At 55.0% G+C, this 23,500-nt stretch overlaps 2 protein-coding genes across 6 annotated transcripts; one reads left to right on the top strand and one right to left on the bottom strand.

The window, feature by feature from the left end:
* Positions 1-3,206: 3,206 nt before the first annotated feature.
* On the bottom strand, positions 3,207-8,889 carry RBPJL (recombination signal binding protein for immunoglobulin kappa J region like). 2 transcript variants are annotated; one of them, XM_046680107.1, is made up of 9 exons: positions 8,540-8,889; positions 8,254-8,369; positions 7,813-7,987; positions 5,784-5,921; positions 5,265-5,374; positions 4,833-4,985; positions 3,955-4,110; positions 3,717-3,820; positions 3,207-3,622 (listed from the first exon to the last, which is right to left on the bottom strand). In XM_046680107.1, exons 1-9 carry the CDS (start codon positions 8,637-8,639, stop codon positions 3,349-3,351), a joined length of 1,326 nt encoding a protein of 441 aa, XP_046536063.1. In that variant the 5' UTR covers positions 8,640-8,889; the 3' UTR covers positions 3,207-3,348. The 2 variants fall into 2 exon arrangements, with proteins under 2 accessions (XP_046536063.1, XP_046536064.1); XM_046680108.1 differs by lacking the exon at positions 5,784-5,921.
* Positions 7,866-23,164, top strand: MATN4 (matrilin 4). Of its 4 annotated transcripts, XM_046680103.1 has the most exons (13): positions 7,866-8,622; positions 9,686-9,789; positions 9,978-10,149; positions 10,912-11,427; positions 13,669-13,752; positions 14,449-15,018; positions 15,757-15,879; positions 17,843-17,965; positions 18,058-18,180; positions 19,662-20,075; positions 20,176-20,328; positions 22,613-22,720; positions 22,801-23,164. In XM_046680103.1, exons 2-13 carry the CDS (start codon positions 9,703-9,705, stop codon positions 22,857-22,859), a joined length of 2,532 nt encoding a protein of 843 aa, XP_046536059.1. In that variant the 5' UTR covers positions 7,866-8,622; positions 9,686-9,702; the 3' UTR covers positions 22,860-23,164. The 4 variants fall into 4 exon arrangements, with proteins under 4 accessions (XP_046536059.1, XP_046536060.1, XP_046536061.1 ...); XM_046680104.1 differs by lacking the exon at positions 7,866-8,622 and having other exon boundaries at positions 9,265-9,789; XM_046680105.1 differs by lacking the exons at positions 7,866-8,622; positions 9,686-9,789; positions 9,978-10,149 and having other exon boundaries at positions 11,295-11,427; positions 13,640-13,752.
* The last annotated feature ends 336 nt before the right edge of the window (positions 23,165-23,500 follow it).

Genomic DNA, 23,500 nt, shown 5'->3' with positions numbered 1-23,500 from the left:
CCTAGGGAGGAAGGTGTCTGAGAATTTTCCCCACACTGTGGTTGTAATGGTGTCTCTTTGAGGAAACCCAACTTAAAAGAAACAGAAGAGAGAGGAAGAAATTCAAAAGTCAGCGCTTAAACCGGAAGACCAGCTTGTTCATGGGAGAACCTCAGACTGTCTGAGAGCTGGTAAGCTGGGAGGATTTGGTACAGAGATTTTGACCTTATCCTCACCATGTGAGAACCTCAGAGCCCCAGAATTCATCAGTACAGCATTCAAATCAGGCTCTGCCATCAACCTGCTCTAAGGGCTTCACGAGCCTTCTTTCTCAGAGCCTCAGTTTCCCTGTCTGAAAATGAGGAGGAAACGTGGACTGGAGCAATGGTTCTCAACTCTAGGCGGTGGCAGGGGGGAGGGTGGTGGTTGTTCTGATCCTGAGAGCACAAAAACATTAAGACATTAAGATTATCTTTAAGGACCCTAATGTTTAGAAATAAGTGAGAACTCAATTCTTGAGAAGGGAACAGTGCCACCTTCTGGTTTCACTTTGCACCTGCAATATCCAAACATCCACCAATGCAATGCAATGAAATTTGGTATTTATTGAGCTCCAACTCAACGTTCAAGGCATTGTAATGTGCCCTCTAGGACACGCAGTGATGAGCCTCTTTCCACAGGACGCTCACAGTCTAGGGGGGACAACTGACATGTACATAAAGTCCTTTGATCCAAGGTGGGCAGTGACATGGTCCCAGTGAGGTTCTGTGGGAACACAAGGTGGAGAGCCTGGGGTCAGGGCTGGCTTCATGGGCGTGTGATCTATGCATTCACACAAGGCCATGTTTAGAAGGGCCTGGCCCTAGGCTAATGCTCTGCTGTCACTGTCTTGAAATCCTTAATAATTTTGAACAAGGGGCTATACATTTTCATTTCATACGGGGTCCCACAAGTAATGTAGTTGGTCCTGCCGTGGGGAAACCTTGGAGGAGGTGACATCTGAGCTGGTTTGGAGGACAGGGCAGTAGTGGAGGAGGAGGAAAGGAGGAAGCCTCTTCCAGTGTGGAAGGAGAGGTGGAGTCTAGGCCTTGGTGACAGTGGTGTGGGGGAAGGAGAGAGAAGATCAGGTGCTGTGATGGGGGTGGAAAGGGAGGGGAGTTTGGTGTTAGATGGATTCAGGCTCGGGGCTAGAAGGGCATCCTTGGACAGTTCAGCAGCTGGAACTCAGAAGACAGGCCAGGGCTAGAGCTTTGAGGTCACAGACTTCCAGGGGGGTGCTTAGTGGGCCCACGGGTCCTAGGGTGCCCTGGGGGAGTGCAGAAGGAGACGGAGCTGCAGGCGGGGCCTGGGCTTTCAGGTCAGCCCAGGTTCTTAGCTTCTGAGACTCCCGCCTTGTGGAGTGGCAGAGGAAGTCCTTGAGGGCCGGGCTGGAAGGGCCCTTGAGCCCTGACTCTGCGTGTGGTGCACTGTGAAACTCCCCTTAGCCTCCTACAAGTGGCTTCCTGCTTCAACGTCCCGTCATGGGGCAGTGAGCTCGAACCTTCCTGAGGCGGGGGCACTCCTGTCGGGGACATTTCCCATGTGACTCTTTGCCTGCATTCCTCGGCCAGGATTCATTCTCGGGGGCCATGAAGGGCTTTGAACGGGCGTCTCCCTCCCCGACATAGTGGGTTTCAGCCTGCTGATGGCAGATGACAGGACTTCATCAAGACTTTGCGATCCTGCCATCTGGGAGTCTAAAGGAGTAAACCCCATTCCCCTCCCTTGGGAGATGTCAGCTTCTTCTTTCTCAAGGGGCTTTCCACGTTCCGGGGGCAGGAGCGGGGGCGTTCCACAGGAAATGAGCCCTTCCTCAGAGTTCAAGGACTGGGCCCAGGAGGGTGAGAGCCCTGAGCCTACATTTCAGACCGGTTCTCCCCATTCGACACCACGAGGCAGGGATTGGGACGGGCAACTGGCACCCATGATACATCTGTATCCTTGGTTCTAATGGCCTGAGCCGGGACCCTGCCTGGCTTTGCTGCTTCACGGTAGAGCACAGACTTGGAAGAGGGTGGGCAGGCTGCTCAGGAATGGGTTGTGATTTGGTCCCTGGGCCCCACGCAGAGAAGTTCCTCTCTCAGCTGGGTTGTTGCCCAGTCGATCCCAGGAGTTCTGCCCAGAGCTGTCCTGGGAAAGCTCTGTTCTGTATTCTGTTTGCCTCTGGGCCTGGGGTGCATTTTGCTTGAAGTGGGGGGTGGGGGGTAGCTAGTAGGATTACTCATCCTCTGAGCTGACAGGTGTCCCCCAGGGCAGGGAAAGGAGATCAGGATGCTAGCTCCTTCTGAACCCCATTCCTTCTCCAGAAAGGATCAAAAAGCTAGGCTCTCTGTTCCATCGGACTTGTGGTCCCTTCCTGTGTGTGTGTGTGAGGGTGGGGGAAGTACACTGGGCACCTCCCTCCTCGGGGAGGTGGGTCATACAGACCAGATTCTGCCTTGGATAGGGGTTGATGCTAGCACGGCAGAGGAATCCCTGGTCCTCAGAACTGCATCCTACTGGGCCTGCAAGAGCAGTGCCTCGGTGGACGGATAAGACAGGAGACCTGAACGCTGTCCCAGCCACCTGCCCCAGCTGCCAAGAGCAAACTCAGGCAGAGGTACTGTGCCTGGCTCCAGCCATGGGGAGTCCAAGGAAGGGCAGGTTTTGTATTCCAGGCTGGAACCCAGTACTCCAGGGCAGGACTCTCAAGCTCCAGGGGGCATTCAGTGCTCCAAGTGGGATCCAGTGTTCCAGATGGGACCTGGTGCTCCAAGTGGAACCCAGGGCTCCAGGCAGTACCCAGGGCTCCAGGTGGGGCTTGGCACTCCAGGTCAGCTCTAGCGTGGTGGGCAGGACCTGGTGCTCCGTGGCATGCAGGTCATGCCTCACAAGCCATGCTTGGGCGTGTGAAACTATGTGTTTTCTCTTCATGAGGAGACACAGCTGCCTGGAGGGTGAAATGCCCTCGGCTTGGCTCCTCAGAGTGTGTGAAGCTGTGTGTGAGACACGGGAGAGACGGAGAGAGACAAAGATGGAGAGAGAGAGACACACAGATCTACAGTCACTGCGGGAGACAGAGCGACTGAATGCTTGAGCTAGAGTGCAACAGAGACAAAGACAGGGAAAGCCACACTCGTGCCTGGACACAGAGAGCATCACTCAGGTCGTGTCTTCCCAGAAGTAAAAGGACGAGTGACCGGGTTTTTCGCTGGGCCGGGTTTCTCCCGCGAGAGCCTTCTGCTGCTGGGGCTGCCTCCTTCGCTCCCGCAGCAAAGGCGCAGCGAGCAGAGCCTAGGACCCAGAAAAATGGCCCGGGGGCGGACCTCAGCCGCAGGGTCCAGGCCGCCCTTAAGTCTGGATGAAGAGGTGGAAGTTGGTGCGCGTGAACTCGTGGTGGATGCTCTCGAGGAGCGCGTCGGCGTCGGCGGCGGGCTCGGGGGCACCCGGGGGCCCGGGCCGCGCGCTGTATTCGGGGGTGTAGGTGAAGGAGAAGGCGCTGGGGTAGAAGAGGCCGTCGGCGCGCACGAGGCTCACGGGCACCGTGATGGGCGTGCGCAGCCAGCGCCAGTCGCTGCCGAAGGCCGCCACGTCCGGCACCACGCACACCAGGGACCGCGGGCTCCTGGTGGGGGGCACCGAGGTTAGGACTGCAGTGAGGCTGATGACATGCACCCCCCACTCCGTTCCCCGGGGCCCAAGGGCGGCGCCCCCCATACCTGTACATGGTTTCAGCCTCCACGTTCCCGAACCACACCTTGAGCCCCGCGTGGAAGTTCTCACCGTGGAGCTCCAGCGTGGCCACGTCGCCCCCGCCACTCAGCTGGTAGAAGATGGGACCAGGTGGTGTGGGGGAAGGGCTGGCCAAGAGCCTGCTACCCTCTCTCACCAGCACCCCCCGCCCCCAAGCGCAGTCAGGGTCCACGCCCGCCAGCGCCCCCCAGCGCCCAGATTCACCTCGAGGGTGCTGATGAGGGGCACCGGAGTGACGGGCTCCCGGGTACACGCCAGGCTGGCGCTGAAGGAGAATTCCACCGACTCGGTACCGATGATGGTCCAGCAAGAGCTGTCGTTGAGCAGCGCCCTGTTCGCCTCCTTGGGGCAGGGGGAGGCCTGGGAGGAGACCCGAGGGGATGGGCAGAAGCTTCTGATGATGGCCCCCAGCTTTCGGAGCCACCACAGTGCCCGAGCTTCCGTGTTCCGGGTTCCAGGCTAGGCTCTGCGGTTTACCTGCCCTTTGAGCTTGGACAAGACCCTTAAGTTCTCTCAGGGTTAATAAGTTCGCTGGACTAGCTGATTTCTAAAGGTCTATTATTTTAGGATTCTAGAGTTCTGTTTTTTAACATTGTGCAATTCTGTGCCCTAACATTCTACAGTTTTAAAATTCTTTGGGAGGGAATATTGCTCAATAATGTTATTTCTACATATTATGATTTTATCTCAACATTCTATGATAATATTCTTTGGGGAGTAGTATGGCTTAATAGTAATAATAATTTTCCACATTCTATAATTCTGTTTTAGCATTCTGATTCTAATAGGCTTTGCTCAATAATACTCAATACAATTATTATTTACATTCTACAGTTTCACATTCCAACATTTTATGACTCTAATGTTCTTTGGGAAGGAGTGTTGCTCAATAATATTATTACTATTTTTTTCCTACATTCTCTGACTCTGTCAGGATATGACAGTCGATGATTCTAACATTCTCGGGAAGGCAGTATTGCTCAGTAAGTAGCAGCCAGTATGATGATGATTACCTTGCATTCTATGGGTCTCTGCCTTCTGACTTTCTAGGATGCTTGGTGCTGACATTCTCTGCTTCTCACCTGGAACTGCACCACCTTCTCTGTGGCGAGACATAAGTAGCTGCCACCCCCTCCTGGAGGACCACCCGGAAACTGGAAGGCACACTTGTGCAGTTGGGAGATGGGCTCATCCACGTCAAGGAGTGCACACTGTTTGGCTACTTTGCGGATGATCTATAACAGAATGGTGGTAGGAAGCAGGGCGGCAAGGTGCCTGGGTGCCCTGAGGCTGCCCTCCCAGCCAGCTTTCTGCTACTCTGATAGCCAGGCAGACACTGGCAGATTCCCCCTGCCCAGGCCCTTTACCACCATCTAGCCCTACAAAGCACTGAGTACCTTGATTGAGACCAGTCTTCATGCCTTGGGCCCTCACCCTCCAGCCATGACCATGTGGGTCACAGCTTCTGCATGGATCTGGGGAGATCCCTCCAGGTATACCCTCCCTTTCCATACCATTGGAGGTAGTGTGATGCCTGTGACAGTGCAGACAAGCTGCACCAGGGAGCCATAGCGGACGTAGCCCTCTCGAGGTGGGAAGTCCCCCTGGGAACAGTGTTCATCAGCTGGAGATGAAAGGAAGGAAGGAGGGTTTTAGGGGCCCCATGCTTCTGCCTCAAGCTCTACCCTTCTTGCCTCTGGCTCCCCCTCACATCACACATGGGTCTTGTGGGTAAGGTTGGCATGCAGGGAGGCAGCTAAGGGTGAAGGTTCGCATCCTGGAGGGCTCATCGGTTGCCATCCTCACAAATGTCTGCCCGCTGGCGTGGGGCTTGAGATGATGGGAAAGGGCTGGATATTGGAGTGAGGATAGCTTGGATCAGAGACAGACTCACTGGGACTTTGGCAAGTCTTTTTGTGTTTCTGAGCCTTAGTTCTACTGGGCAAAGTTTGCTTTCCTTGAGGAGTTGCGGTGATGATTAAATAAGCTAATGCGTGTGAAGCGCCCAGCCCAGGGCCTGCGGATGTGTTTACCCAGGTGGAGCGTGAAGGCAGCCCACTGGCGCGCGCTGGCCACGAAGGCCCCGTCCTCCACAGAGAGGTAGCGTGTGGACACCGTCTGGGAGCGCAGGCGGTTGAAGAGGGAGACTTTGGAGCCCGAGGATATGCACACTGTGAGGGGAGGTGGAATCAGCACCCTGGCCCACGCTTGGTCCCTTGGACTTGCCAGACAATTTCCAATTCTCTGTCCCCTGTGCCAGTCTGGTTTATATGCCCACTGGCCTGGATGCACTGGGCATTCCTATCTCACAGCTATTTATCTAGTAACTGCTATAGTCCTGCTTCTGTACTTATTTGCCCGTTCCTTTCTGCTGCCTGCGCATCCTTCAATTCAATACACAGAATTTTATCAAGTATTCACTAAGTGCCTACTTTGTGGCAGGCACTGTGCTGGGCACTGGGCTCCAAAGGGTGAAGGAGACCCCGTTTTGCTCTGGGGAGTTCACGGTCTTGGAGGAGAGACAGGGACATAAATATAAAATTTCGATATGATGAGGTAAGGCCTGGGTTAAGGAGGGCTTGCTGGAGGAGGCTATGCTCTCAGCTGGGGAGCACGAAGCAGGTAGGAGTTGCTCAGGGAGCTGCGTGAGGAGAGGCCATGTGGTGTGAGACGGCAGTACAATTTTTCTAGGGCTTGACATTGATCTCTTGCAGCTTATCACACATACTCATACTCACACGCACGCTCAGAGCCACAGTTTTGTTTTCTGATTGAAGTTTGACCAGCTGGGGAGAAAGCCCTGGGTCATCTCCCTCTCTCCTCACGGTGCCAGCCATACTGTAGCTGCTTAGCTTATACTTAGCTCCCGTTGTCATCCACTGAGTAATGATGACAGGTACTGTTTTAAATGCTTACATGTATTAGCTCATGCGCTCCGCTCAGCAACCATCTAAGGTAGATAATACTATCTCTACTTAAGAGAGCAACTTGCTCAAGATCACACAGCTAGCAAGTGGCAGAGCCAGGATTCAAACCCAGGCCGCCTGGCTCTGGAATCTCACTCTTAACCATCACACTATACCTCTTACCCTCCCTGGCCCTTTCCTGATGTGGAGGACCAGCCAGAGCACTGCCTGGATCTGAGACATTCTTCAGGGATCTTAACAGACAGCAAGTAAGTATGGTATAGGGGTAGGAGCTGGACATTGACTCAAGTTCAAATCCTGGCGGGGCCACTTCCTAGCTGGGCAATCTTAGACAAGTCAGCTGGAATGTAACAGGCCCAAATATTCCTTAAATGAATAGATGTGAATGTTCCAGACCTCATTTTCTCATCTACAACACAGGAACGATGACAGTACGTACCTCACAGGGACATGGTGAGCATCAAATATGATGCTGAATGCAAATGCCTGCCAGGAAGGCGCCCCTTCTCCTACTCCCCGTCCACCTCCCAGCAACGGTAGTGGTGGTGATGGTGTTATTGTCATCTAGGCTTTTTTTCTTTTTCCTTCTTTCTCATATTCTCAAAAGCCCTTGCCCCGGGATTTGTCACTTGGCGTCCAGGGCCGTACTTATCTCAAACTGCCCGTTTGATCAGCTATGTGTGTCTCTCTCCCTGCTAGACTGTGCATTCCTCCAGAACAGACACTTGTCCTTATTTTGCGGGGATCCAGCACCTGGCACAGAGCCAGGCACACAGCAGGCACTGAATAAATATTTTTAAGTGAATTTCCTCTGCCCTTTTATTGTCACTTCTAATCTGTCCTTCGTTCAGCACCTACCGGCCGTTTGGGGAGCCCCCAACTCCCCGTCCCGCCCCCCACCCGAGGTCTAGTATCTGTCCCTTTTCCCCTTTGCTCTGGCTTCTCAAACTCCTCTCATTCCCAGACTGAAGCCGCACCCCCTCACCCAGACCCCGCCCCCTCTCGGCTCAGACCCCGCCTCTCCCACTCTGACCCCACCCCTACAACCCAGGCCTCCCCCGCCGCCAAATCCAGCAGCTCCAGGCTTGATGGCCTCTCCCTGCCCGGCCGCGCGGTCAGTCCCCGCCCCGCTCACGGTCGGTGTTTTTCAGCGACTGCTTCTTCTGCGAGGGCTTCGAGATGACCTTGATGAGGCGGCTGTGGAAGGTGCCCAGCTCCCGGCCCCCTCGGAGCACTAGCCGCAGCACCAGCCGGAAGTGCTTCCTCTTGTCTGCGTCCGAGATGAACAGGGTCTTGGCGCAACCGAATTCCTGCGGGGTTCACGCAGATGGGGGACCATCTCATCCCAGTCGTCCGCCACCGGATGAACCCACCTCCCCCAGTTATCTGGCGTCCGCCCCGTCGGACGTGACCTGAAGCAGCACGATCCAAGCTCTGGGGCTCGCCCTCCAGGCAGAACCCGGCTCTCTCAGCCTCCCTACCTATCCCTTGGCTTCTGCAGGGCAGTAAGCGAGTCCTCCTCTCCAAAGAGGGAGGGATGGGAGCAGGAATCGGCCCCCCTCCGATGCGCTCTCACCCTGGAGTCCGCCTGCTCCTCAAAATTCAACTTCTGCGTCTCGGCAGCACTTCCGGACGCGCCGTCCAGTCCCATGTAACCGCACACCGTGGGCCCGGTCTCCCCTGCCTGGTGGGCTGGAGAGGGACGCAAGCGGGCTCTGAAAGGACTCAGGTGCCAGACAAGCCACGTTCTCGCCGCCAGATGGCGCGGCGAGACTGCGCCTGCGAACCGCCCCGCTCCCAGGCTCTACTGCTGTGGTCCTCCTACGTGGGGAGGCCACGGCAGCCCTGGATTCCGCCCTCACCTTGGCCCTGCACTGGCTTCACCCTCCAGCCGGGACCTGCGAGGTAGACACAGGGCGGGGGGCAGAAGAACCTGCGGAGACACGTAAGCGCCGGGCTCATATAGCATCTCCACTTGGCTGTCTTGTAGGCATCTCAAAAGTAGCATAAACCCGACAGAATCCTTGATTCGCCCTCCGCCTTTGCCACCGCCCTCCCCAGGCTGCTCCTTGACTGAATCCCATTAACACTGCAGCCTTCTTTTACACTCCTTTCATTCAACCGGTCAGTAAATCCTGTCGACTCCACCTTCAGAACTTATCCGGAATCCTTTGGCTTCTTACCACTTGCACCTTAGTCCCAACTGCCGTCACTTTTTGCCTGGACCACTGCATCAGCCTTCAAACCAGTCTACTGCTACACCTCTTCCCTTCAACCTCTTTTTCACATAGCATGCAGATTGCCTTCTCTTTTCTTTTTTTTTTTTTAATGTACAAGTCAATCATATTTATTTGACTTCTTTTTCTTTTTTAAGATTTTATTTTTCCTTTTTCTCTCAAAGCCCCATGGTACATAGTTGTGTATTTTTAGTTGTGGGTCCTTGTAGTTGTGGCATGTGGGATGCTGCCTCAGCATGACCTGATGAGGGGTGCCATGTCTGTGCCCAGGATTCGAACTGGTGAAACCCTGGGCCACCGCAGCGGAGCGCCCAAACTTAACCACTCGGCCACGGGCCCGCCCCTGTTTGACTTCTTAAAATCCTCCAATGGCGTAAATTCAAAGGCCTCACATGATCTGGCCCCTGCTTATCTCTCCAACTTTATTTCCTACAACTTCCTCTCTCCTCCTCTAATACCAGCCACTCTGACTTCTTTTGTACCCTGAATCAGGCCAGGCTGGTAGAGCCTCAATCTGTGCATTTTCTTTTCCTTCTAATTGGAACATGCTTCCCCCACATTTTCTCATGTCTGGCTCCATTTTCACATTCAAGTCTCAGTTCAGATGTCACCTGCTTAAAAGGCCTTTCCAGCACCTTGACCTTTCTAGCTAAAGTACCCCGGCTCCAGTTTCTATCACATTACCTGTTTTGTTTCCCTTCTAGCTCTCATCACAATCTGGAAGTGTCTTGTTCACTGATTTGTGGGGACTTTATTGTCTGTCTCTTCCAGGCTAGAGTGAAGATGCCATGACAGCAGGGACTGTATCTATCTTGTTCTGCCGTATGCCCAGTGCCCAGCAGTGCCCAGAGAGCCTGGCCTATTATAAGCACTCAGTAAGTAGATGTTGAATGAAAGGATGAATGAGTGGGTTAATGAGTGAATGAATGGGATTCATCCAGTCATTCACCCATTCACCTGCAGATCCACAGGGAGGTTCTGCTATAGTGAGTCCTCTCCAGGCTCTAAATGACACTAAACAGGGAGGGGCGGCTGGGGCACCTACCGCTTCTCATTTCCATAGGATTTCTGGGCCACTTTGGCGTGCAGGATCCACACGGTTTGCTGGCACTGTTGCTGCAGGCACTGGCGCACGCCTTCCCTCAGGACCGTGGCGTGCTCAGGGGATGACCTGGGAGTGGGGGCAGGCCGGCTGGCCCGCAGCAGGGAGCGTCAAGGAGCGCATGGAGCCCGAGGTGGAATGAAATGAATGGGAGGGAGGGGCTGCTCCATTTCTGCCCCCTGCAGGGCCAGGGAGAGGAAGTGTCAGGCAAGGGAGGGGACTTGCGTGCAAGTCATGGGCTAAATATTTGTGCTTCGAGGTGCTCAATGAGGCTTGCACTGAGCCCACCAGGACCACCCAGGCGCACTCCCAGGGTCTGGCTCCATGCCCATTACAGCCTGGAGCATTGAGGGGAAGCCCCAGCAGCACAAAGGCAGCACTTATGCTGGCCTTGGGATGGAAACAGGGTTGCGAGGGTGCATGGCTTCCGTGAACCCTGATGGGACGCATCCCAGCCAAGTCTTGATGCCGGGGGGGGGGGACCCCCAGACTAGGTGCTCTCCTGCCTGCTGGCAGATGCCTGGAAACATGCAAGGGTCCCAAAACCGTGTCCCCAGGATTCTGGGGGAACATTTGAATCCTTCCAGGGGTCAAAGCAACACTCCCTCCCCGTTTCTCCTGGAGAAGGGACCTGTTGCTGTCTCAGCTGTCCCTTCCTTGATCACAGGGCTTCCCTCGGCCCTGTGGAGTAAGCCAGTCACAGCCTAGGGGCCTGGTGGCTTCTCGGCCTGGGAGTTTTGATGGGTGAGGGAGGTGGGTGGGCCCAAGACATAAGCCATTGCAGAGAGCATGTAAGGAGTCCGTGATGGCACAGATTTGAGGGGCTACCAGGTGGGGCCCAGGGAGAACCATGAGCCCTGAGGCTGCCCTTCTGAACCCTTTACCGTCTTCGCAGGACCGGAGTCCGGGGACCTCTCCTCACTCCTGGAGGGGGCAGAGGAGGGCAAGAGCCGGGCCGCGTCCTCGGAAGAAGCGGGGCCAGGCAGTCGGCGGCCCAAGCCAGGCCCCGCTCCGCCCCTTGGGGCTCTCCTCAGGGAAGCGCCTCGGAGCTTCCAACTCATTCCGGCTGCGGAGAGCGGAGCCGCCCAGCCTCCCGCTGGAGCCCCACTCCAGCCCCGCAGCTCGCGTCTGCGGCTCCAAGGGCGCAGGAGCGGGGGGCGCCGCGTTTGCCCCGCCCCAGCGCTCAGAGGACCGGGGACCGCTCCCTGCCGGTGGGAGGGGTCGCAGCCCGCTCCCCTCCCCACCCGCCAGCCCCGGGTTAAATGCGGCCGCCGCCTCTGCTGGCTCCAGCCGCCTGGCAGTCCCCACTTCGGGCACGCAGCCCGCGCCGTTACCTGGTCCAGCTGCCCGGGTGGCTGCGCCCGTCGGCTCCGCTCTGCGGCCGCGCCTCCGAGTTGTCCGGCAGGTTCAGGTGAGTCAAAGGGCCTGGGGGCGCCGAGGGGTCTGCGGGGCAGCAGGCGTCAAGCCAGACCGGGCGGCCGTATCTAACCGCGGCTGCACCGCCTACGGTGCCCCATCTGACCCGCCGTGCCCTGCCTCACCTCTGTGGGGTCCTCCACCAGCAAGGCCGCCCAGAAGGGGAGAGGGGACTGTTTCCCTAATCTCCTCCCTCCAGGAGCCCCCAGGAGCGTCCTCAAGGTGTCAGTCTTCAGCCCAGTCTTGAGGAATTATTCAGAGACCTCTCCTCTCTTTCGAGCCCACCTTCTTCTCCACCCTAGGGGCATTTCTGAATCTCTTCTTAGCTCAAGGAGTACCCCTCAGAGGAGCTCCGGGTTCTAGTGTCAGCCCTGTCACCACGTTGCTGTGTGACTTGGGGGAGACATTGCCCTCTCTGGACCTAGTTCTTTCCTCTGTAGAATGAGAGGCTGGAAAGGCGATGAATTTTGAGGCAGTCGCTATTTTGACTTTCTAGGATTACTGGGGTGGAGGCAGGTTGCCAGGCAAGATGTTGGCTCAGGCCAAGAGCAGGATAAGGGGGACCTAAATCAAAATTTGGGATCCAGAGGCTTCTGCAGGTAGGAAAGGATAGGAGGTGGCAAAGGTCCCTTGTGCCTTTACCCGCACGCTGCCCAGGGGTGCTCGCCGCCGCTATGGCCCAAGCTAGAGAAGGCATTCCACGCCTTCCCACCTCCAGCTGCGGCTGACACATCTGGCGAAGTCACCCTCCCACGACGGGCCTGCCAGAGGGATTTTTGTTACTCTACCAGGCGTGAAAGGCGAAGGCAGAGAGGATCCAGGACGGGAAGGCCGCCTGGAGTGAGCGGCAGGCACCCGATCTTGCTCAGAATGGGCCCATTCACGGAATTGGGGGAGGGGGCGGGGCTGCGGTTGGGTCAGGGGCGGCCGGCCCCCTCTGCCAAGAAACAGCATCAGAGAAATGGCTACCGCAGCTTCAGCACGGGGGCGGGGGGTGGGGTAGGGAGCAAAGAGCGCGAATGGAAGGAAAAGAGGTGACGCCTAGGCGCCAGGTTTCCAGGCAGCTCCGAAGGGAGAAGGGGGCCAGGAGTCCCAGGTTCCTTTGCAGCTCGGCGGGGCGCCTTCTTGAGTCTCGCTTTCCCCATCTGTACAATGGGAGTCCTTCATGATTCTCAAGGGGCGTCGCCAAGGGCCGCGGGAGGGTGAGCGCTCACCTGCTGCCCCCACAGGGTCCATGGCCTCGCTCCCAGGCCCCGGCCGCTCACTCACCGCCTCCGGGCGCGTCCACTGCCGCTGTCCCCGGAACCCTGCGCACTCGGGCTCCTCGGCCCTCGCGCCGAATATAGCCTGGCCAGGTCTTATCTCCAAGGCCCCGGGGCTGCCGGCCCCCTGTTTGCTCTGGACAGGGGCACCTGCCGGGCAGATGTGGGCTTCCCACGGCCACCTAGCCACGGCGGCCAGACCGGGGAAGGCGCCCCCTGGCGGCCTCTCCTGAGAGCAGGCGGGAAGCGGAGGTGCCAAGCCGCGAGCTCATCGGCGGTGTGGTGGGTTTTGGCCAATGCGCTGCCCGCTGCGGTGGGGCGGTGCACGGCTGAGCGTGTGTGTGTTGGCGGGGCGCCGGGGTTGGGAGGACAGCCACACAGAGGCGCCTTGTGTGCGGAGGGGAGGGGGCCGAGGTGGGGAGCAGCTTCTGTTTGCAGAGGTTCTCCTGCCCCGGGCAGAGCGCGGGGAGCACGCCGGGTGCTCCTCGGAACCCCGCAGGCGCTGGATTGTATCCTGGTGCAGCCACTTTCTTGCCGCGCGATTTTGGGTACCAGCGCTTAACTTTTCTGAGCCGGTTTCCTCATCTGTACAATGGGAACAGTAACAGCCTTAGACTCAGAATCGTCAAGAGGATTAAATGCCATAATGCATGAAAAGCGTTTAACACCGTGCCTGGCATTTAGGAAAGGCTCTCTTCTTGGTACATTTTGTCTATTTTTATCCACCTTCTATTTATTTATGATTCTGCAGTTCTACAAAACGGAATTCCTTGTATTTCCCAGCAATCTCACTGTAATGAATTTTTTTAATCATGAAAATTTTCAAACCACAAAGTAGAGAGATTAGTAAGATAAACCCATGACCCTCCTCTCCTTCCAAGTGCCGCACCCTGAATAAGAGCTCTGTAAATACTGTCACTCTGCTCTTTTCCTTCCTCCCTCCAGGCTCTGACACTCCGTTCCCTGTTCCCCAGGCGCCATGACGGGGCTTCTGTGTTCGCCACTGCCCGTGTTGCTGCTCCTTCTCTGGCCGTGGGAAACCCAGCCCCAGTTCGCAGGTGAGCCAGGGCCCAGCCCTCACCAGCGGAGGGAGGAAAGCAAAAGCAGGCTCTCCGTCTGCGGCCAGCTAGGCCTGCTGGGGAGAGAAAAGCAAGGGCTTTGGAACCATAAGGGGCTGGGTGCGAGTTCACTGCTTCACTTCTCTGGGCCTCAGTTTCCTCATCCGTAGGATGTGGCTCGGAGGTAGCAAAGTGGGGCTCATGCAAAACTGCTCATTCGATATTTAATTTTTAAAGTTCATTGAAAAATCAGGAGATTTCACATAAAAGCCCCTATTTGGGACTTCTCTGGAACGATGCAAGGGTCTGCTAACATGGGGTCTGCATGGCTGCATGGCAGCAGTTGGCGGGATCTGCCCCCTTTAGGAGGGATACGGGCTCTCTGGGTGTCCGCCGTCCTACCCCAACCAGTTCACCATTAGTGTTGCCTGCCTGGCCCCGTAGGCATTTGCGGTAGCGGCATCCCCTCGCCCCCTCCCTAGTGGATAACACCTCCTCAGAATAGCCTTCAGAGCTATTAGCGCAGGCCCTCAGCAAATGCTGGATGAGCGAATGTATCTAACTTGTATTTGCGAGGCCAATTCTGTGCTGCACGCACTTATGCCGGGAGACCCCCACTCCGCCCTGGGTTTCCTTGGGGGTCTCCCAGAGGTGAGGCTTAGCTGACTAAGAAAGCGCTCCTTGATCTCCTCGCAGGTCCCGGGTGCCGTGCTGGGCCCCTGGATTTGGTGTTCGTGATTGACAGCTCGCGCAGCGTGCGCCCCTTCGAGTTCGAGACGATGCGGCAGTTCCTGGTGGGCCTCCTCCGCAGCCTGGACGTGGGGCCCAACGCCACGCGCGTCGGCGTGATCCAGTACTCGAGTCAAGTGCAGAGCGTCTTCCCGCTCAGCGCCTTCTCGCGCCGCGAGGACATGGAGCGTGCCATCCGCGCTCTGGTGCCGCTGGCGCAGGGCACCATGACCGGGCTGGCAATCCAGTACGCCATGAACGTGGCCTTCAGCGTGGCCGAGGGCGCGCGTCCGCCTGAGGCGCGCGTGCCGCGCGTCGCTGTCATCGTGACCGACGGGCGGCCCCAGGATCGCGTGGCTGAGGTGGCGGCGCAGGCGCGCGCCCGTGGCATCGAGATCTACGCTGTGGGGGTGCAGCGCGCCGACGTGGGCTCCCTGCGCGCCATGGCGTCCCCGCCGCTGGACGAGCACGTCTTCCTCGTTGACTCCTTCGACCTTATCCAGGAGTTTGGCCTGCAGTTCCAGGGCCAGCTGTGTGGTGAATTAGGGGGCGCTGGCGCGAGGCTCGAACTCTCCAACCGCTTAGATTCCTGTTCCCACCTCTGTGAATCCCATCCCATCCCATCCCCTCCCGCGTGGCCCCGCCCACTCCAGCTTTAGCCCCGCCCACTAGGTAGCGTTGAGTTGCTCTCGCCTACCGCAGGATGTCACATTCCAGCTCTGTGGACTTTTGCTTAGGCTTCACCCGCAGGAGCAACTTTTAGCGTGCCCCACCCACCGGGATGAGCCGCTGTGGTTTACCACAGGCTTAACGTCCAACTCCAACACCGCCCCTCAACCCAAGCGGCACCGTCCCTCAAAGCTGAAAGCAATGCCCTCTCAAAGCATCATGCCCGCCCACATGGGCATGGCTCCGCCCACTCTCATTTTGGCTCCTCCCGCAATGTGCAAGGTCTGTTCTAGTCACACCTTGAGTTACTCCGCCCACGTTGATATAGCACCTCTCCACCTCCTCGACTTTACCCTTGTGTGGTCCTGCCCTATCCACCGACACATCTGGCCCCATGTCCTGCTCTTCTGAACCTGTTCACAGGGGCTACTCGGGCCCTGTTCTTACCCTAAACCATGCCAACTGGACTGGCCCCTCTCAAATGAGTCATATCCCATCTAAGGCCGTACTTGAGCATGGTGTCTGCCTCTGCCCTCATCTAGCTCTCTCCTGTTGGAGGGTTCTGTCCATCTGTCCCCTGCTGATTCTAGTCTTGTATATCTTCAGGAAAGGACCTGTGTGCTGAGGGGGAGCACGGCTGCCAGCACCAATGTGTCAGCGCCCGGGGCACATTCCACTGCACCTGCAATCCTGGCTACCAGCTGGCAGCAGATAACAAGAGCTGTTCGGGTGAGAGATGTCTCCTGCAGTCCCACTGCTCCTGAGCCTTCTGTGGTTCTCTATTGTCCCAGCTCCAGACCAATGAGTTTGGAAGGGCCTTTGGTAGTAAGAGTCCAGCTCCTTCCCTTTACATGTCTAAGAAAGGGGAGGTATTGCCTGGGGTCACACAAGGTCTTGGTGGGACCAGGGCTAGACATGTTGAAGCAACAGTTAAGTGTGCTTTCTACGTCTTTCTCTTCCCTCATTCAGGCTTGTCTCCTACCTGGTTCCAATACACCTCCCAAACTTGTTTGTGTCTTTTCACAGGCACATCATTACCGTTTCTGTTACTTAGACACTGTTGGGGTCTTGAGTTAGGGTCTCCATACCCTCCCCCACATATGCTGCTCATTCCTGCTTCTGCTTCTCAGCTCTTTCTGGGCTGCTCACCTGGGCTGTCCTTGCCACTCCTCTCTGCACCTGGAAATCGTTCAAGTCCTGGTTCTTCATGTTTGCCTTCGGAAGAGCTAGGCACACAATGCCTTGCTTATACAATTGGGATTTTCCTTTTCATGTATGTGTGTCCATTCCTGTGATCATAATGGCAGCTACCATTTACTGGTGCCAGGTGAGTATCAGACATGGTGCTAGGAGAGTTACATATATCATCTCTCATCCTCACAACGACCTGGAAAATGAGGTCATGTGATCCCAATAATCCGGATGTCGGCTGGGGTCTTCCTGTTTCCAGAAACTTAGAAGAGGCTGGCTTGAAGCCCCACTGATGACCCGTGAACATTCAGACCACTCCCTAAGATCTCTGGGAAATTCCCAAGTGCTTACATTCTGTGATCACCCCTCGCGCTGAGCTTCTGCTGAATTCAGTTTATGGGTCCTCTCTCGATGTCTCAACCCCACGCATGCTGTTCTTGTTCCACGCGTGTAAATCAGCCTCTTCCTTGGTTTACATATTTGTGCACACAAGGGCATGTGTGTGTATAAATAAGCGTGCATATGTCCATTTTACTAAAGATGAGGGTGAACAGAGGTGTGAATTACATCTAAGTCAAGTCAGACATACACACACAAAAAAGAAACATCCCTTATTTCTAATTGAATAGTAGACACCCCAGCTCCTGAAAGGTCCTTGGTCACCCAACTACAGGGGATTTTTCACTGGCAACCTCAACCCACACAGTTACTCATCTGCACACCATCTCTCTTGTTCTTTTTTTCCTCTTTCCACTCCCATCTCTTTTCTAGGAACGCCCAATTCTCACTTTTTTATGCAGGGTAATTCACCTCTCTCCTGTCCCTATTCCCCAGCTCAGCTCTAGGCCATCTTTGCACATCCAAACCATCCAGATACTCAACAGGGCAATGGTCCACCGTCCTCAGAAGAAAGTTGTAATAGCAGTTGCTTTCTTCCGGTGTTTTCCCATTTGCAAGTGGGGAGATGGAGGCTCCAATAGGTAAAGTGGCAGAGCCTGGTCCTCCCCTGTAAGTCAGTGAGCATCTTGCGGGCGGGGATCTTGTCTTCTACAACTGCAGATTCTTGTTCTTATGCCTGACTTAGGAATGGGCGTGCTGGGATGCATCTAGGGCTTGAGTTGGGAGGGTCACTTGGCCCATTAGGAAGGAGGCCCATGCTCATAGAAATTACAGATGCCTGGGTACCACCGCAGACTAATTAAGTCAGGATCTTTGGGGTTGGTATTTTTAAAAAGCTCCTCAGGTGGTTGAGCTGTCAGGGCTGAGAAGTGCAGCCCCAGGGCACACTGAACACACCCGTGCACTGAAGGGACTCACGGCTGTGAGCACCACTGCATCAGCTCCCCGGGCTCCTATTTCTGTCACTGCCAAGCTAGCTTTGTACTCCAGCAGGGCCAGAAGAGCTGCAGGAGTGAGCAAGTCCCACCACTAGCACCCTAGACGGAGGCCTCTGATGGCTCCAATCAGAAGTGACATCTTGCTGTCTCTTCCTTCCCACCAGCCATTGACCACTGCGGCTTTGGGAACCACAGCTGCCAGCATGAGTGTGTGAGCACCTTTGGTGGGCCACAGTGCCGCTGCAGAGAGGGCCACGTCTTGATGCCCGATGGGAGGAGTTGTCAGGGTGAGAAGGGGTCTCCTGCATTTGTGCAGAGGGGCAAGGATCTTAGCTGGTAGAGTCCACTCTGACTCATCCTCACCTGTCTCTCCTCTAAGCCCGGGACCTTTGCAATGGTGTAGACCATGGATGCGAGTACCAGTGTGTGAGTGAGGGCCTCTCCTACCACTGCCTATGCCCTGAGGGGCGGCAACTCCTGGCAGATGGCAAGAGCTGCAACCGTGAGTGATGGGTGGGAGGGTACTCTGTCTGCCCCTGCCCCACTGCCCTTGCTGTGGCCCAAAGATGTGGTATGAATGTGTGTGTGTTGCTGGTGGTGGGGTTGGAGGGTGTGCCATGCCCTGGCTCCATCTCTTTCCCCTCAATCCTCTACCTTGCTGCCAAGGTTAATTTCAAAAATACATATTTGATCACATTCCTCCCTTGCTCAAAAGCCTCTGTGGCTCACCATTGCCTACAGAATAAAGACCAAATGCCTTACCCTTGAGTTTTTTGAATCGTGGGTGCAACCACATTAGTGGATAATGAAACCAAATTAGTGGGTTACAACCAGCATTAAAGAGAGAGAGAGGGAGGGAGAATAGAGTTTATTGCATGTAGAAAGAGTAAGTATTTTATGAAACACTTTTACGCTGTGTCAGCATACTGAGTGCATCATGATGTATTGTTATTATTTTTACTGTGGGTTGTGGTCCAAATTTTGAAACCATCGCCTTAGCGTTCCACAATCTAGCTTCAGCTAACCCCATCAGTCTGTCTCTTGACACACTTGAACATTTTAGCCATACTGGCCTGCCCGTTCCTGAATGTGTCCAGAGCTCCCAGCTTCCATCCTCCGCACAGGCTGCTCCCACTACCTAGAATCTCCCTTCTGCCTTGAAGAACACCTGCTCATCCTTGAACACCAATTCAAAGGTCACCACCTCCGTGCAGCCTTCCTCAACTACTCCAGGAAGAATGAATTATTCCTACCTTGGGCTCTGGGTGCCCCTCTATTCTAGCACTTTCCTTGACTGTAGTATATGGCATGTCTGACTGCTCTGCCCTATCCTGATTTCCCTATGGATCAGGATTCTGTTTCGTTTATTGTTGAACCTCCTTCAGGGCTGAGCGAAGTCCTAGCTCAGAATAGGGGAGGCAACATGTAGAGTGATTAGCAGCTTGGGTTTTGGGGTCAGATAGACGTCGTTTCAAATCCTGGCTCAGCCACTACTAGCTATGGAATTCAGGACAAAACACATTATCCTTCAGAACCTCAGGCTATAGAAAGTGGAGGTAATACCCAAGGTGATTGGGAGGGTTGAGAAAAAATATATAAAGTGCCTAGACCAGTGCCTGGCACGTGGTAAGCTGTCAAATAATAATGTTTTTGTTTTTGTTTGTTTATTAATACTGGTAAGCTGTTTAGAATTGTCTGATACATAGTAGATAACCAATAAATGGTAGCTATTGTGGTTATTATTATTATTTGTTTAAAAGATGCTTTTAGCAGATTGCCTGGCTTCTGCTAAGCACTCAAATGGCAAAAGGTATAATGATGATGATAATATTATTATTTAGTACAATGCCTGGCACAGAAAGGATTTAACAAATGGTATCTGTTATATAATAAATATGTGTGAATGAATGACCAGATGAGGAGATGGCTGCTGCCAGCCAAGGTTCTGGTTCCTTGGTCCAAGCCCTTCTCTTGGCCGTGTAGGCTGCCGGGAAGGCCACGTGGACCTGGTTCTGCTTGTTGATGGCTCCAAGAGCGTGCGCCCGCAGAACTTTGAGCTGGTGAAGCGCTTCGTGAACCAGATCGTGGACTTCCTAGACGTGTCCCCGGAGGGCACACGAGTGGGGCTGGTGCAGTTCTCCAGCCGAGTGCGCACCGAGTTCCCGCTGGGCCGCTACGGCACCGCAGCGGAGGTGAAGCAGGCGGTCCTGGCCGTGGAGTACATGGAGCGCGGTACCATGACCGGGCTGGCGCTGCGCCACATGGTGGAGCATAGCTTCTCCGAGGCGCAGGGCGCACGGCCCCGCACTCTCAATGTGCCTCGCGTAGGCCTGGTCTTCACCGATGGCCGCTCCCAGGATGACATCTCAGTGTGGGCGGCGCGCGCCAAGGAGGAAGGTGAGCTTGGCGCTGGGCGCACTGGTCTGGGGTTGGGTTGGACGTGGGGAGGTGGCTTTCCTGAGATCTAGGGCGCCGCCTGGGTCCCTTCGCCCTGTAGGCATCGTCATGTACGCCGTGGGCGTGGGCAAGGCGGTGGAGGAGGAGCTGCGCAAGATCGCCTCGGAGCCCGCCGAGCTGCACGTGTCCTACTCTCCTGACTTCGGCACCATGACGCACCTGCTGGAGAACCTTAAAGGCAGCATCTGCCCGGGTGAGCACATCTGCGTCGGGACCCCTCCCGTTCTCTCGCTGCTCAACCTCGGATATGTCGCCTTCCTATTCACCCCGCCCCCCCTTCGAAGAGTTACGGCCAAGGGATGGACTCCCTAGACAAGAATCTTGTTCCTCAAAGTGCGGTCCTCGAACCAGCCACAGGGCTGTCACCTGGTAGCTTGTTAGAAAGGCGGTATTTCCAGCCTTCTCCAGACAGAATAAATCAGATTTTACACTTTAACTAGACACTCAGGTGATTCATATGTGTGTTAAAGTTTAAGAAGCCCTAGACTAAGCCCCCTGTCCCCCAAAGTAGGGGCTGTTCAGATTACTTTGGGAGGCTTTTGGAAAGGAATGCCAAACTTAGCATTTGTAAGTGTCACATCATTTATTCCTTTTAACTTGTTGGAATTCAACTTTACATACGTATATGTACATAGTGACATGTGTATATACACTACACATACATGTATGTGTGTATGTACATGCATATACCTACAGACACATATATAAATACACACCTCTCTCTCTCCAGGCTAACTGTAATAATTAGCCAGAGGGTTATGCAGGCACTGGATTCACTGCTCTTTCAGGGCCCTTCCTGTCCTGACTCTTACGTCTCCTGCAGTGTGACTTGGGACAAGTCGCTGAACCTCTGCCCCTCCCTGAGCTTCCCTCTTCCGCAACAGGGGAGATGCTGGCTGCCCAAGGCTGTCTCCAGCTCTAGAAGTCTAAGGGAAATCTGGGTCTGTGCTTGAGGCTCTTCGTCAGTTGGCTATAGGACCTTGGGCAGATCTTTCCCCCTCTCTGGCCCTCGGTTTCCTCATCTGTAATGTTTGGAGTCTTTGCGAGACTGTTATCAGTACCGTTGATGACACGACGTCCAGCAGTTTGCTAAGGGCACCTGGGAGATTAACAAACATCTTTTGAATTATAACAGCAGTTCTTTATTGAAGGCCAAGAGCCAGGCATTGTAATACTAATGCTGTAATACTAAAAGTGGCACATTTTAACAGAATTTCAGTAATTCTAATGTACCATACATTGTAAGATTCACCATTATTTTGTAAACTGCTAAGTAAAATCAGGTGCCAAATTTAATTGTGTGGCACTTATTTTGTTTTCATACATGTTAAAATGTATGGGGAGATAGACTTGGATCAGTGGTTCTTTGACCTTATTGGGCGTCAGATGCAACTGGAGTGCTTGTTAAAACAAAAATTGGGGCTGGCCTCATGGCCTAGTGGTTAAGTTTGGGGCACTCTGCTTTGGCAGCCCAGGTTTGGATCCCGGGCGTGAACCTACACCATTCTTCAGTGGCCACACTGTGGCGGTGACCCACATACAAAAGATAGAGGAACATTGGCACAGATTTTAGCTCAGGGCAAATCTTCCTCAGCAAACAAAAAACAAAAACACAAATTGCTGGGCTCCAATCTAAGAGTTTCTGATTCAGTAGGTCTGGGGTGGAGTGTGATAACTTGTTTTTCTAAAAACTTCTCAGGTGATGCTGATGCTTCTAGTTTAGGGACCACCCTTCGAGAACTACTGGTCTAGTGGAAATACACTATAAAGTGTTTACATGTGCCAGGCAGTGTTCTAGATACACACTCTCCCATAAGACAGCCATTAGCTACATGTGCCCATTTAACTTAAATTTATTAAAACTAAATAAAATAAAAAAATTTAGTTCTTCAGTCACACTAGCCACATTTCAAGTGTTAAATAACCACACGTTGCTTGTGACTACTATAGTGGACAGGGCAGAAACAGAACATTTCCATCACTGCGTCAGGTTTCATCTGGAGAGTGCTGCTGTGAACTCTTGCGGCCCCAAGTGTGGTCCAGAGACCAGCAGCATTAGCAGCACCTGGGGGCTTATTAGAAATGTGGAGCCTCGGCTCCTTCCCCATTCTGAATAAGAATAGATTTTAATAAGCTCTCTTGGTGATTCCAGTGAGCATCAAGGTTTGAGAAGCACTCTCCTAAGATGTGTACACACACACACAGGTCATAAAATCGTCAGCACCACCCAATGAATAGGTTTTTTCATTGTATGCACTTTTACAGATAAGGAAACTAAGGCTTAGAAAGTTTGAATGGGTTTTCCAGTATTTCTCAGTTCCCTAGCTGGAACTCATCCCAGGTCTGTTTGAATCCAAAGCCCATACCCTCAACCAGAGGCCGGGTGGAGGTATATCAGAGGGCCTCGGCCAGGGCCGGCTCGCCCTCCTGCAGCTTCTCATTCCCCTGACTCCCTGTGCCCCTGATTCTGCTGGCAGAGGAGGGCATCAGCGCTGGGACCGAGCTTCGGAGCCCCTGTGAATGCGAAAGCCTCGTGGAGTTCCAGGGCCGCACGCTGGGGGCGCTCGAGAGTCTGACGCAGAAGCATATCCTTTGGGGCTGGGGGCGCGGGCTGGAGGGAAGGTGAGCGGCCCCCCGAACCCCAGCGACCTCCTTAACCGTTCACTGGTCCAGCTGACGGCGCGCCTGGAGGATCTGGAGAACCAGCTGGCTATCCAGAAGTGAGGGTCGCCGGTGGGCCGGACCCGGGCAGGGGCGCAGCCCCGCGGACAGTGCCCCCTCGTGCGCCGAACGGGCGCCGGGGCGGGGCCGCACCTGGGCCCTCGGGCTTGGGCTGCCGGGAGGAGGCGCTGGCAGGCTCCCAGCGCTGCGCTCGAGCTGGCCTCGCCTGGACCAGAAGCCGGACTGCGGGGAACAGGGGGCGCCGCCTAGGTCCGCACGCCCTCGCCACGTGCTGCGCTCAGTTCTCTGTTGGGTTTCTTTTTTGTTTTCTTTTTCTTAAAAAAAAAATAAAATTGGTTTCCACGGGGTTGGTTTGTGGGTCTTGCTCCGCCGTCGGGGGGAGGGGAGGCCAGACGGAGCGCGCTCCGGCGGCGCCCGGGCGGCGTCTCCTCGGAGAAAGGCGCATTGTGCGGGGGTCGGGCCGGGGGCTGGGGACCCGGCGCTGCTTCCCCCTCCTTGTTTATTCAGCCAAGAACAGATGGCTCCTTATGCAGCCTGCGGGACGGGAGGGGGCTCAGCGGGAACCCTTGGCGTCTGAGCAGATCTGCGCCCCTCCATTCCCCACCTATCTCAGGGTGCCCCCTAACCTGGCTAAAAGACTGCTAGAACTGGGCGAAGGAGTTGGTGAGAAAGCGGGGGGCAGT

This window comes from Equus quagga, chromosome 12 (genome assembly GCF_021613505.1).
Source record: "Equus quagga isolate Etosha38 chromosome 12, UCLA_HA_Equagga_1.0, whole genome shotgun sequence".
Classification (NCBI taxonomy): Eukaryota; Metazoa; Chordata; class Mammalia; order Perissodactyla; family Equidae; genus Equus; species Equus quagga.
The sequence above is the reverse complement of the archived record's forward strand: the minus strand, read 5'-3'. Positions and strand labels throughout refer to the sequence as shown.

Coding starts and splice junctions, on each gene's coding strand:
- RBPJL (XM_046680107.1), bottom strand. CDS start 8,639: ATGAGCCCGGCGCTTACGTGTCTCCGCAGGTTCTTCTGCCCCCCGCCC. Junction 4,111..4,832: donor AGAAGGTGGTGCAGTTCCAG/GTGAGAAGCAGA, acceptor GTCTCCTCCCAG/GCCTCCCCCTGCCCCAAGGA. Junction 3,821..3,954: donor CCCTCATCAGCACCCTCGAG/GTGAATCTGGGC, acceptor ATCTTCTACCAG/CTGAGTGGCGGGGGCGACGT.
- MATN4 (XM_046680103.1), top strand. CDS start 9,703: ATGACAGCAGGGACTGTATCTATCTTGTTCTGCCGTATGCCCAGTGCC. Junction 13,753..14,448: donor AACCCAGCCCCAGTTCGCAG/GTGAGCCAGGGC, acceptor ATCTCCTCGCAG/GTCCCGGGTGCCGTGCTGGG. Junction 20,076..20,175: donor GGCGCGCGCCAAGGAGGAAG/GTGAGCTTGGCG, acceptor TTCGCCCTGTAG/GCATCGTCATGTACGCCGTG.